The following is a 13,099-nucleotide window of genomic DNA, read 5'->3' on the forward strand; positions in this document are numbered from 1 at the left end:
GCAGCCTTCTGAGGTCGGTGCATAGTAATTACAGAGTCGCACACCTGCATACGTGGAGCAAAGGGCCTGGACCTAAACTGGAAGAGTCACTGAGAGCTTCCCGGCAGAAATAATGGTTTCTCTGAATGGGGTGTGTAGAGAAGGTGGAGAAACAGTGTTCCGGTAGAAGGTGGAGAGAGGGTTCTAGGCAGCAGAAACAGTATGTGCAAATGTCCTGTGATAGGAAAGAGCATGGCTATTTCAAGAAACTTGAGAAAAAGTATGGTTAGAGATCAAGAATGAGAAAGGATTCTAGGGAATAACGTTGAAAGGGGCCACGGGGGTATGGAATGGACCTGTTTGTGTCAATCAATTTCTGTATTATTTATATTGATGATATGTTTTGAGATAATATAACTAACTGGACATGTACTGCTCATGGTGAAGTAAAGTGTAGTGTTGAATATCTCTTGTTAGAAAGAATTTAAGACTCCTCACTACTTGATTTCTCTAAACTATATACTGCTTTACTCTAAATAAGTACTTGACAGCTAGCAAACTAATTCAGGATGGTAGTAGGAAACAACAGCTTTTCTTGAGCTGTTCGGGTCTTTTGGAAGAATCTTTTTTTAAAAATATAACATTCTGTTAGAGATTTGGAATAAGTACTGATGAATATGTTATTTTCCATTCTCTTCAAGGGAACACAATAAGTTGCTTAATTCAGAATATCTGAGATGTTTACTCTTATCTTAGGACTCTGTGTTCCTTATTTAGAAGAATGTAAAAACCCAGGGCTACTCTGACCTCGATATAAAAATATTTCATATGACTTAGGCACAGTTGCATTTATATTAAAATAATAGAGAAAAAAACAAGCATTAAAAGATGGCTTTATAATCCTACTGTACTTGGATGGTAAACTTTTAAAGAGCTGTACAAATAAGCTTTATTTTGGGATATAGTTGAGAGCAAGTTTCTATGGTCCTTGTTCCTTATTTTCTATTATATATAAATAATACATATATATGTGTGTAATTAATAGATATAATAAATGAATGATTTTTTTCTGTTTTAAAGTTATATATGCTTTTCATCATAAGATCTTGGTATTAAATATGGTATTTACATTATTTTAAGTTAAGTAATAAATAATAAGAATTAAATGTGGTACTTAAATGTAGTTAATGTGAAAAATAAATTTGTGACCTTAAAATTGAAACTTTGACCAGAAGGTAATCATGCTTCAGTAGCCTCTTTCTTTCTTTCTTTCTTTCTTTCTTTCTTTCTTTCTTTCTTTCTTTCTTTCTTTCTTTTCCTTTTGTTATCTGGATTCTTGCTCATATACTTGTTTAATCAATGCTTTTTAAAAAATAAATTTATTAAGGTGACATTGGTTAATAAAATTATATGTTTCAAGTATACAATTAATTCTATTATACATCATCTGTACATTGCATTGTGTGCCCACCACCCAAAATCAAATCTTCCATCATCATATATTTTACCCCCTTTACCCTTTCCTACCCCTCTTCCCTCTGGTAACCACCATACTGTTGTCTGTGTATATGAGTTTTTGTCTAGCTTTTTTTTTTTTTTAAACGTGCTGAATGATTATATCTTCTCTCCTCCCTTCTCTGGATAAATAGGGGGAAGCTACCCAGTTGCTAGATGCTTACCTTTGGGTGCAGTGCCTCTTTCTGCTTGATGGTATTGCCAAATGACCAGATGAAAACCCTGAATGCCTTTTAAATACCCTTGTATGGATCAGGTTGGAAAAGGACATGGCTCTCCCTGCCATCACATTCCTGGGGTCTGCAGGGAAGAGGGGAAAGGCTGACTGTGTAGCCCTAGCCCAGGGCTTTCCTAAGGCATTTCATATAGTCTGTTCTGAGAATCAGAGTTTCCGGTGATTGTAGAGTTAAATACTTGGTGTGCTTTGGGAGCAAAGTGATATATTTTGAATTGACTTTCAAACTGGATCTCTTGACTTTATTTTTTCAGAAATGGCCTTTGTCTTCTTTTCTAAATATTCTGTGTCTTTTAGACTCAAGACTTCAGAGGCCTCAAGACTTTTCCTGAAAAGTTAACCATGTCTTGCTGTCTCTATACTTGAACATTGTTGTGTCTACTGTTTTAAAAATGGGTTATGTTACTCTTTTATCTCTTGCCTCCACTTAATTTTTAAGGAGGGCAGTGTAGGGGAGTTGTGGTAGAAAGTGTATCAACTGCCTTGATAAGGATGTCAGCCAAAACAGAGATCTGCTCCGCCCACATTCCAGCACACCCCCTGCAGCGGCTACTCTATCTGTGTATTACATTTTCATTGCTCGGTGCCATGTGCTTCCAGAGCAGATTTTTAATCTGTAAACCACTCCAAAGGCCAAGGTTGCTCCGATAGCCAGGATTGCAGCGACACGCAAGGGCTTCCAGAACACAGCCTGTAGGTCTACACAGTTGGCTGTCCTTGGGTGCTCTGTTTATGCTGGTGGGATGTTGTAGACAGACCTTATCAGTACATGTCTCTCTTGCTAGCCAAGTGTTTGTCCACCGATGAAACAAAGGGAGTTTTTCTTTTTCTTTAGGGTCTAGGCAGTATTTCTTCCTGCCGGTATAGAGTTTCAAATGATCTTGTGGGTAAATTGATATGATTAATATTCTTCTCACCCCATTTTTTACTTTATAAAGTAAGCTGGGAATTGGGGCTACTGAACTGGAAATGTATAATATCCCTTTGTTAAATAGCATGATGATATGATCTTCCACTCTCTTTTTTACCTCTCAGTGTATAAAGAACACAGGAGACAGGTACTTTGCGATAGCGATTCTTAAGAACAGCTCTGTTATTTGGTTTTTACATGATCACAAAAGCTTTTAACTTAGTTTTAAAAGCTATTTAAGTCATGTAGCCTTTCTGGTGACTTGAATTTTTTCTCACATAGGAAGTTTTAGTGAAGTGATACTTTTGGCAAGAGGCACATTAAACTCTGTTAGAGAGTTAAGGCTTGGATTAACTTTCTCTTTTTCATAACCTTTAAGGAGAAATAAATAGAAATAAAGTGAGACTTTTAACAAAGGCATCCCATTGGTAGTGTAAGGGATTTTTCAAAATTACCAAAAAGATCTAAGAGATGACAGGGACTTACTACCATGGAAAATCAACCAAAATATAACTTTTTATTTTTATTTAAATTCTTTATTGTTGAAAGTATTATATATGTTTCCTTTTTAACCAAAATATAATTTTATTATTCACAGATGAATGTATATTTTGGATAAATGTCAGAATTAAGTAGGATTTTTTGAAAAGTATGGGTTTGAAAAGTATTACATTTTGCTCTCAGCAGGTGTTATTTATTTAAAATGAGTACTTGTTCCTATTCCAGACATTTAAGTTGGCCTAGCTCTTCTAAATTTATGTGTCTTGATTCTTGGCAACTTATTTTGGTCAAATTTGTACCAGCATAGTTTGAAGAAAATACTGGCTTTCTGGGTTGGTTAGAAATCCTTTTCATTTTCCCCATCTTTACCTCTTGCTCTGTCCTTCCCTCTTCATGAATTTGGCTTAGGCTTCATAATGTTTTCAATTTTTCATTTACTTAGCCCCTCTGATATAAAAGATAGAGCATGAAAAATAAGAGTCCTGCTCTTGTTTACTATAAGAAAACAGCCATGGGAGTTTACTGTAAGAAAACAAGGGGGAGTCAGGAAGCGCAGGGAACCCTTTTAGCAGCCACCAGGTCATTCCCAGCCTCCCAATTTCCTGGTGTGGAATGTGCAGGGGGTCTCTGAGGGAACTGAAACCATGGCTCATCTTTGCCTCCATGTTGGAGCAGCCCAGGCTTGGATCTTCTTGTCCTCTCGGGAGTGGTCATCTTCATATTGCTTTTGGCAGGAGCACCCTCCAGAGCTCTGTCCAGTCATTAATCATGGCAGCATGGATATAGACAGCACCCTTCAGAGGCCCACAGGGTGCTCTGTCTCTAGCAACGATACAGACACTGAAGGTGCACTCTTAAGAGCAATGGCTTACCCAGATGCAATCATGGGAGACACTGAGATTCCAAATAGATCTTGGGATCTTAGGGACCCACGTGTGTTGACCACAAAATAAGTGAAATGAAATGAAAGCTCAGACAATCACATCTGACCAAAACTCAGAACTGCCCACTAATAATTGGCAATATCGAGCCAATTCTTACCTGGGATTATGAGTATGAAAAATTACATATGAGTTGATCATTGAGAAGAATTTTAAGGGAAGTGCAAAATTGAATGGGCTTATACTCCACCTATAGTCCCATGGCCACAATTAATTGCAAGGGAGAAAAGAAAAAGGATTTAGTGAACTTGTAGCAAGTCTTTGGAAAAACTTCCATACCTGAAATAGAGAAGTCTTTTCAAAAAGTCTGGTTTTCTTTATTGCTTTTACTGTTTGAGTATATCTGGGAATAAATCACCCATGTTACTTGGATTATTTAGAGGATTTAAATATGACATAGAAAATTTAAAATATTGATAAGAGATACAGAACTTTTGAATAGACCAGAGTGGTAGAGAAAGGACATCTTCTTATAATTAATTTAATTAACATATAACATTATATCAATAATAGTGGCTAATGGCTTTAAATGGTCTTTGGCCTCTGGTTTAGACATGGGAGAAAAGAGTGGAAATTGTTGAATGAAGTGACTTTGACACATGTTATAAACAAGTCTTGGGATAAGTAATCATTCACTTAATCCTATCTAATAAAAGAGAAACATGCAAATTGACTGTACCCCTGCCATGCCCACAAGCCACACCCACCAACCAATCAGGAGTGAGTATGCAAATTAACCCAACCAAGATTGTGGTTAATTTGCATATCTAGGCGCAGAGTGAAGACTGAAGACAGTGTAGAGGGAAGCCAAGCGCTGCAGAAGGGAGTGAAGCTGCGGAGAAGGGAGGGAAGCAGGCGGGGCGGCACCTATTCTTGCAGGAATAGGCCCGAGGATTTTTGCAGGAATCTTCCTGCAACGGGCCTCTAGTGTATAAATAAATTAGATGTCGAGCAAACTGTATAAGTAATTTGTAATCAGCTCAACCAATAAGTTTGATGACTTCCTATAATGTTTCTAATATAATATTTTAGCTATTTTCTTATTTCTACCTACACAGGTAATTAAAATCTACAGTGAAGATGAAACCAGCAGGGCTTTAGAGGTACCCAGTGATATAACTGCCCGAGATGTTTGCCAGCTGTTGATCCTGAAGTGTCATTACGTTGATGATCACTGCTGGACCCTTTTTGAGCATCTGACTCTCCTAGGTCTAGGTAAGGATACAGAATCATGGTCACATCATTGCTTTTCTGTTCGGTATAGTTTAGATCATATGGCAAAAATTTTCTTCAGATATAAAAAAATAAAAGAAAATAATGAATAATTCTTTATTATTTTTATTTTTGGTATTGGCAGTTGAAAGATGTAAATAAGGATAATAATATTACACATTTACCACCCTCGTTTTTTAAATAATGATTTATGGGAATTTTAGAGCTAGAACATTGAGTCTAAATTTTTAGTAGCACAATTAACATTTTTAAAGAAGTTAATAAATAAACTGTTGTTTGAATTATTTTTTGAATTGATTATAGGACAGATATGGGGAGTATCCACAGTGGTGGTTCTTTTTATGGGAGCATACACCCTAAACCCGTGGTCGGCAAAGTGCGGCTCGCGAGCCACATGCGGCTCTTTGGCCCCTTGAGTGTGGCTCTTCCACAAAATACCACGGCCTGGGCGAGTCTATTTTGAAGAAGTGGTGTTAGAAGAAGTTTAAGTTTAAAAAACTTGGCTCTCAAAAGAAATTTCAATCGTTGTACTGTTGATATTTGGCTCTGTTGACTAATGAGTTTGCCGACCACTGCCCTAAACTTTCCTTGAGGACATAAGTAACTCCTTCACATTTTAAAATCATAAACATAATAAGTAACCTTAAAATTTTTAAAATTGAAAATGCATTGTTGTATTGTGATTCATAGAGGGTTTTTGTTTATTTTTCCAAATCTGTTAATGAGTTATAAATTTTTTTCATTCTTTTGCTAGAGTGAGACACAGGGTTGGCAACAATTTTGTTTCCCCCTTTTTTGTCTCTCCTTTCTTATTTTTGCATATATCAGTGTTAAAAAACATGTTCCCATAATAAGTAGATGAGAAAGGAAGAAGTTATGGCAATGCTGTTCAATGCTTTGAATTCTGCATTAATTTCCTGCGGTCACTTTAACAAATTACTACAAACTAGATGGCTTAGAACAACCAAGTATTTATTCTCTCGCAGTCTGGAGGCCAGGAGTCTGAAGTCAGTATTGCTGATTCTTGAGCTCAAACGAAGGTATTGTTAGGAAGGCACTTCCCCTGCAGGCTTCAGCAGATAATCTGTTCCTTGCCTCTTCCAGCTTCTGGGGGCAGCTGCCAGTCCCTGGCTTATGTCTGCATCACTTAGGTCGCCAACTCTGTCATCACCATGTTGCTGTCTCCTCTTCTGTCTTTCAGATCTCCCTTTGCCTCTCTACCATAAGAACAGTAGCATTTAGGGTCTTCCCAAATAATCCAGGAGAATGTCCTCATTGCAAGTTCCTTAACACAATCATAGCTGCAAACTCCTTCTTTTAATTTCATTTTTTTTTACTATGCAAGGTAACATTCATAGGTTCCAGGGATTGAGGTGTAGAGACATATATATATATACTAGAGGCCTGATGCACAAAAATTTGTGCAAGAGTAGGCCTTCTTTCCCCAGCTGCCAGCACCAGCTTTTCTCCAGGACCTGGGTTTCCCTCCTCCGGCTGCTGGCAGGCACCCAGGACCCGGGCTGGCTTCCCTCCAGCCCTGGCTTCGTCAGGAAGGACATCTGGAATGACGTCTGGAAGATGTCTGGTCTAATTAGCATATTACCCTTTTATTATTATAGATGGGGGGGGGGCGGGGGGAGTTAGACATAAACTCCTTTGCATTATATGTCTAAAATTTTACTGATAAATCATCAAATAATGACAGCTACATTATTTTCTTCCATTTGTTTAAAGAATTGGGAATTGTATACCTTAGTCATGAGTCACTCACTTTCTTGCAAAGCTAGCTACCAATATATAAAGTGTTGCCTTTGTTTGATGTATAGCAGGTGTTTACCCAAAGCAATAGCCAAAGTAAGGTTCAGCTCAGATGAGAGGCTTACCTTTGTTTTATGAAATGGAGTAAAGATGATGCTGGCAGACAAAGCAGGTTCTGCTTTTTAAAGATGCTGGAAAGTGGTTCCTCTAAAACTCCCTACATTCCCTGGGCCCTTCAGAAAGTGTTTGTGGACTTCCCGTTTGAAGACTGTTGTCTTAGGACATGCCAGAACCTCAGGGAAAGACAGAGTGAAGACTGTGGGAAAAAAGCTGGTAGTCTGACAGTGTCCACAGTGATTTTGAACCCCAGCCAATCCTCTCCAGTCACAGCTGATGGTCCATGAGCTACAGTATGTCAGCTCATCTTGACAGCTCAGCATGCCCCTGCCAACAACACCTGAATTCTGAAGACATATGCTACATTGGCCCACGCGATGTAGTCTCACTTTCCCTGGGCAGAAAAAGCTCCACCTATACTTTCTTCATTGCCACTTGTGACTAATTTAATTCTATTCATGATAATTCATCTTCTAGAAACAAGGTGTTAACTCTCAATAGTTACCTGCCATCTTCCAAACGATTTCACTTACTTATGCTTGTCAGAACATAGCTCTTAATTAGAATAATATATAATTATAGTATTTTAGACTCTTAAATTTTTCTTTTGGTGAGACTTTAAAACACTTTTTTTTCTATAGTCACTAAAATGTATCCTTAACAAATAGCTTGAAGTAATAAAAATCTATTCTGTAAATCAGCAGTTTTCATTGAGACCAATGCAAGTTATATTAGGGAATAACATGCACCAGTGTTTAAATGTAGAGGCTTAAAATGGAACACTGAGAAGTAATTCGAGCTACATACTAAATTAGACTTGTAGGCATCAAATTGAAATAAATTTCTCCATTACTATATTTTCTGGAAACTACTGAAATAAAACCAAAGGTGTGAGAATATTGTCTCATGGCTTCATCAACCACGCATTAGACCAAAGTTCATGAGAAAGAAATTTAATTCTAGAGCTTCCTTGTATTCTTTTTGTTTTTTACGCCGATTATAGTTTTACAACAGTAAAAAAATTATAGACACTAATGCTACCCAAATACTAGTGTGTAATTGATTTGCCAGCTTCCATTTCTTCATCTAACAATATAACAGCATAACCACGATTGGCCTTCCTCAGTATAAAATATAAAACCGAGGTGTTTATTTACACACATTTAATTTGCGTGTGTGAGTCTGTAGATTATAAATACTCTTGTAATATACATTTAATCTAATAGTGATACTAAGTAACTTTTTCTTCATTTGCATATTAAAATGAATGAAAAGAACTAGAACAGGTTTTCCCCCCTTAAATGGGATATGAAGCGCAAATGCTCTTTGACAATAGAATGAAGCACTGACACCATCACCTTTAATCTGCTGTGAGTGCTATTGATATAAAGAACTAAAGAACAAACGGTTTGCCAACTTTTTGATGACCAGCTTGTCAGCTCTGTATATTGCTGAGGAGACACCCTTGATATCTTTGTGATTGACATAACGAATTTTCAATAAATAGAATTCCAAAAGAGAGGGGTGGTATCTGTTTATTTTAAAAATATATATTTTCAATACAAAAATAATTCAGCTCATTGTAAGTACCTGAGAGACAACAATGTCAAGAAAGAAGCAATATTATCCATAATTTTACAACATTGAGACGATGTTGATAGTTTTAGCATCATCTCTAAGTATACTGTGCATTCACTTTAGTAGATTACTTCTTTTTGTGTATGGGTGTTCTACAAAAAAATTCTGACTATTTTAACTTTTTTTCCCCTCCACTTTATAGATTCTAAGAAAACTTAGGAACTCTCCCTGACTTCGCTTCCCCTGTTGCCTTCCTCAGAGACTTTAGCAAATATCTATTGACTATTTTGTACCAAGCACATTCTGTGTGTGGATCCTGGGGACATCAGATGAAAAAAAAAAAAAAATAGACAGAAAGCACAGCTTTTGAGAGTTTGCATTTGAGCAGAGAGAGAAAGATGACTAAAATGTGTAGTCCCTTGGTGATAATGAGTGCTGGGGAGAAGGGAGAAGAGGAAGGCAGGGGAGAGGGACAGAGTGGGAGGCGAGCAGGGGAGGAGGAGATGCACTTTAAACAGAGGCACCAGGGAGGACCTCTCTGACAGTGAGACATTTGAGCAGAGACCTGAAGCAGACAGCAGCTGGCCTTGCAGTTAAATGGAAGGAGATAATTCTAGACAGAGGGAGCTGTAAGTGGAGAGGCCTAGACGAGACAAAGTGCTCGTGTGCAGGAAGCCGCCAAATGGTGGGTGTGTCTGGAGTAGAGTCAGTGATTTGGGACGTAATGGGAGGAGTTCATGGAGCTGCCAGGGAGCACGTCAATTCATTGAGGTCTCATAGGGCATGGAGGGGACTTGACTTGCACTGAGTGAGAGGAAAAGAATTGGAAGTTTGAGTCAGAGAGCAGTATGACCTAATTTGGTATTTACAGTATACTACTAAGGAGGCCAGAAGACAAGTTTTGACCTTTTGGAGACTGAGCAACTTAGTTTTGCATTTACATCTAACTCCCTGTGGCTTCCTGGCTTGGTCTTTGCCCATCTCTCATTTCTGCTAGTTGTGCAGGCACCACTGTGCCATCTTTGCACGGCAATCGGCACACTTACGGGGTTTTGTGTTTGCAAGGTCCTAAAGCCTTATGGGCAAGAACATTTCAACTTATGGGAAAGAGGAGTGTTGAGGGTTTTCTGCACTTAAGTTCACTTCAGTGTCAGAGATAAGCTTGAGAAAGTTTCAGAAACATTCTGTATTGTTAATAAATGTTGCTTCTGATCCCTTAAAGCACACTTCAAATTACTAAAGCTAGAAAGACATTTAAAATATAGTATATTTATGGATTCTAAAGTCTGTTTTCAGAGTCTTTTCTGTGGCAAAGGAAACTTCAATCTTCTTAGTATTTTTAATATGAATGTATATGTGTGATAGCTACCATTAATGGGCATCTTCCACATGCAAGGCACCGAGTGAGAGGTTTTACATTAATCTTGATAGATGCTGCTAATACTCCACCTCATAGCAACCCTGCAAGATATGTTTTTTTTAATATTCATTGTACCCATTTTACTTATAAGAATACAATGACTGAGTGATGAAATACCTTGCCTGGAGTCAAATACGATACAAATCTAAGTTCTGTCAGATTCTAAAGTGTATGTGTTTTCCATGGAAGCACGTTGGTTTCTCCTCACCGCAAAAGGTCAGGCAAATGTTCCTGGGACTCCATGGTTAGTTTGTCTCTGTGGCACTCTCCATCTGTGTCTCTCATGAGTGCTAGAAATATAAGTAGAAAATTTGAAATTTTGAACCCTCCAGAATATATTCAGATAAAACTTCCTTACAGAGGTAGTACTGAAACTATTGGGATCAAACCTGAAGCACCAATCAGAAAGGATGTATGCACCCCTATGTTCATAGCAGCATGATTTACAATAGCTAAGATCTGGAAACAGCCCAAGTGCCCAGCAGTAGATGAGTGGATAAAAGAGCTGTGGTACATTTATACCATGGAATACTATGCAGCGGTAAAAAAGAAGAATCTCTTACCTTTTGAGACAGCCTGGAGGGACCTGGAGAGTATCATGCTAAGTGAAATCAGTCAGTCAGAGAAAGATAAGTATCACATGATCACACTCATATGTGGAATCTAAGTAACAAAATAAACTGATGAATATAGTGGATCCAGAGATATGGAAGCATGGAACAGAGTGCAGGATCTCGGAGGGCAGGTGCGGGAGGGTAGGTGAGTGGGAGGCAATCAACCAAAAACCTTGTATGCATATATGCATAACCCATGGTCACAGACAGTAGGATGCTGAAGGCCTGGGGCGGGGGTGGCTGGAGGGAGACTATGGGGGGATAACAGGGGACATATGAAATACTTTCAACAATAAAGATTTAAAAAAAGAAAAAGAAAAACTATTGGGATCAAAGTGATCCAACTTGGTTCACTTGATATCAGCTATTTATTTTGACTGAGTCAGAGGAGCACCTTGGAAATGACTTGTCCTTGAATTTATACACAACATGAATGGTGATATGCTATTTGGAGCTTTGAATACAATATCAATAGTTCATAGCCTCTGCCCATAATTATGAATAAATACTGCTGAGAATTTTAATAGGCAGACTAAATCATCAAAGGCAGCGAAACATCCTGATTTTGTTATGAATTGCTGATGTGCCTGATTTTGGATTATGCTGTGATGAGTTTATGGTTGTCTACACATTTTTAGAGGCATTGAATTTAAAATATCAGCATATCAACAAATATTTCCCCTTCTCATATGTAATAAACCAAGTTTTGTAACTGGTGTGTTTTCCTTCACAGCCACTGGATGTCACTGTAGTCCCCCAGATGGAGTCCCCAGCTTTTACAATCATTGTTAAGAGGATGGTGGGGAGGAAAACACCAGTTTTCAGTCCTCAGGAACTTAATGGGGTCCATGTTTGTGTTGCTCCCGTTCTGATTCCTAATTGAAGCCATGGTATGAAGCAGTGGCAATTAACACAATACCTCAAGCGCATACCTCTAGACTCCTCGGGAAGAGGAATTAATTGTATTTCAGTGTCCTTGCTAGGGACAGCTAAGATTTCCATTATGAATTTCATTGTGGAGTGGCTTTAATAAGCAAAATGAATGACTGGAGGCTTTTAATGATACCATTTTTATGTGTGCAGCTAGACCCACGTGGTCTCTTTAAGACAGAAGTGTTGCACAGTGGCAGTGAGGGAACTCTGTACAGCCACCTGCTTTGAAGCTGCTCCTGCACTTCTTTCTTTCTTACAAAAGCAGCTCAAGTGTTTTGTTCTGTTGTGTGGAGCTGCTATGCAGTTGTTCTTTCTGTGCTCTTTGGAATCTACCAGCCATCAGGCTGTGACTACCCTCATCACCAGCAGAAGTACCTGTGAGGCCTTCAGGACACGTGGCACTGTGCTTCCCTCCCTACTGAGATTTCTGGAGCCCTGACTCGAGCTCTGGGAGACATGGTGTCCGGATAGCACACTAAGGTTAGAGATGGAAAATATGAGACTAGCAAAGAGTGCTCATCACTAAATCTGCCTCCTGGTCCTGCTGGTTTTTCTTCTCACTCTCATAGCCTGCGTTCAGATCTCATTGTCTGTCTCCCATTATCCCGTTTTAGAGACCTTCCTCTTGCCTCTGCTTATTCCAGTTATCCATCTGCATGCAGGCCTGGTTCTCCTGGCATTAGGTCCCGGGTCCTTTGCAGGGCCCTGCCTGCTCCTCCTGTCCCCAGCCTGTGTCTCACCCTTCCCTTCTCCCATTTATTTATTAGAGAACTGCCTATAGTTGCCTGCATATGTTATGGTTTCTGCTCCTTGATTTGCTTGCTCATGCTGTTGAAATTCTCAGGAAGTCTTTGTCGCCCATCTTTATCTGGCTAATTGCTGTTCATCTTCCAAGGCTTACTTGGAATTTTATATAAAAACTAGTGGCCCGATGCACAAATGAAGATTCGTGCAAGAATGGGCCTTCCTTCCACTGGCTGCCATCACCGCCTTCGCTCTGGCCGGAGCCACCTTTCCGCTCTGGCCTGGAGCCGCCTTTCTGCCTTCCCACGCTACCCAGAGGCCCGGAACGGCTGGGGTGGTGTGGAATGCCTGTGTCATTGCCATGGCGACGATGCAAGCACCCCACCTCATCCACGGCCACTAGGCACCTGCATATGCAAATTAACCTGCCATCTTTGTTGGGTTAATTTGCATACTCACTCCTGATTGGCTGGTGGGCATAGCGAAGGTAAGGTCAATTAGCATGTTACTATTTTATTAGGTAGAGATATCAATAAAGTTTAACCCTTAGCCTTTTCCTAAAAATGCATGCCTTTTCCTAAAAATGCATAAGAAGACTAGCTAAGAAGAAAACCCTCGGCT

General features: G+C 39.1%; 1 protein-coding gene across 3 annotated transcripts in view; it reads left to right on the forward strand.

The window, feature by feature from the left end:
• GRB14 (growth factor receptor bound protein 14) overlaps positions 1-13,099 on the forward strand; it is a 127,444-nt gene that overhangs the window by 78,830 nt on the left and 35,515 nt on the right. For all 3 annotated transcript variants that reach the window (XM_079782841.1, XM_079782840.1, XM_079782842.1), the window contains one exon: positions 5,140-5,296. In XM_079782841.1, coding sequence (XP_079638967.1) covers positions 5,140-5,296 — 157 coding nt within the window. The remainder of the gene's footprint in view (positions 1-5,139; positions 5,297-13,099) is intronic.

This window comes from Cnephaeus nilssonii (assembly GCF_951640355.1).
Source record: "Cnephaeus nilssonii genome assembly, chromosome: 10".
Taxonomy (NCBI): domain Eukaryota; kingdom Metazoa; phylum Chordata; class Mammalia; order Chiroptera; family Vespertilionidae; genus Cnephaeus; species Cnephaeus nilssonii.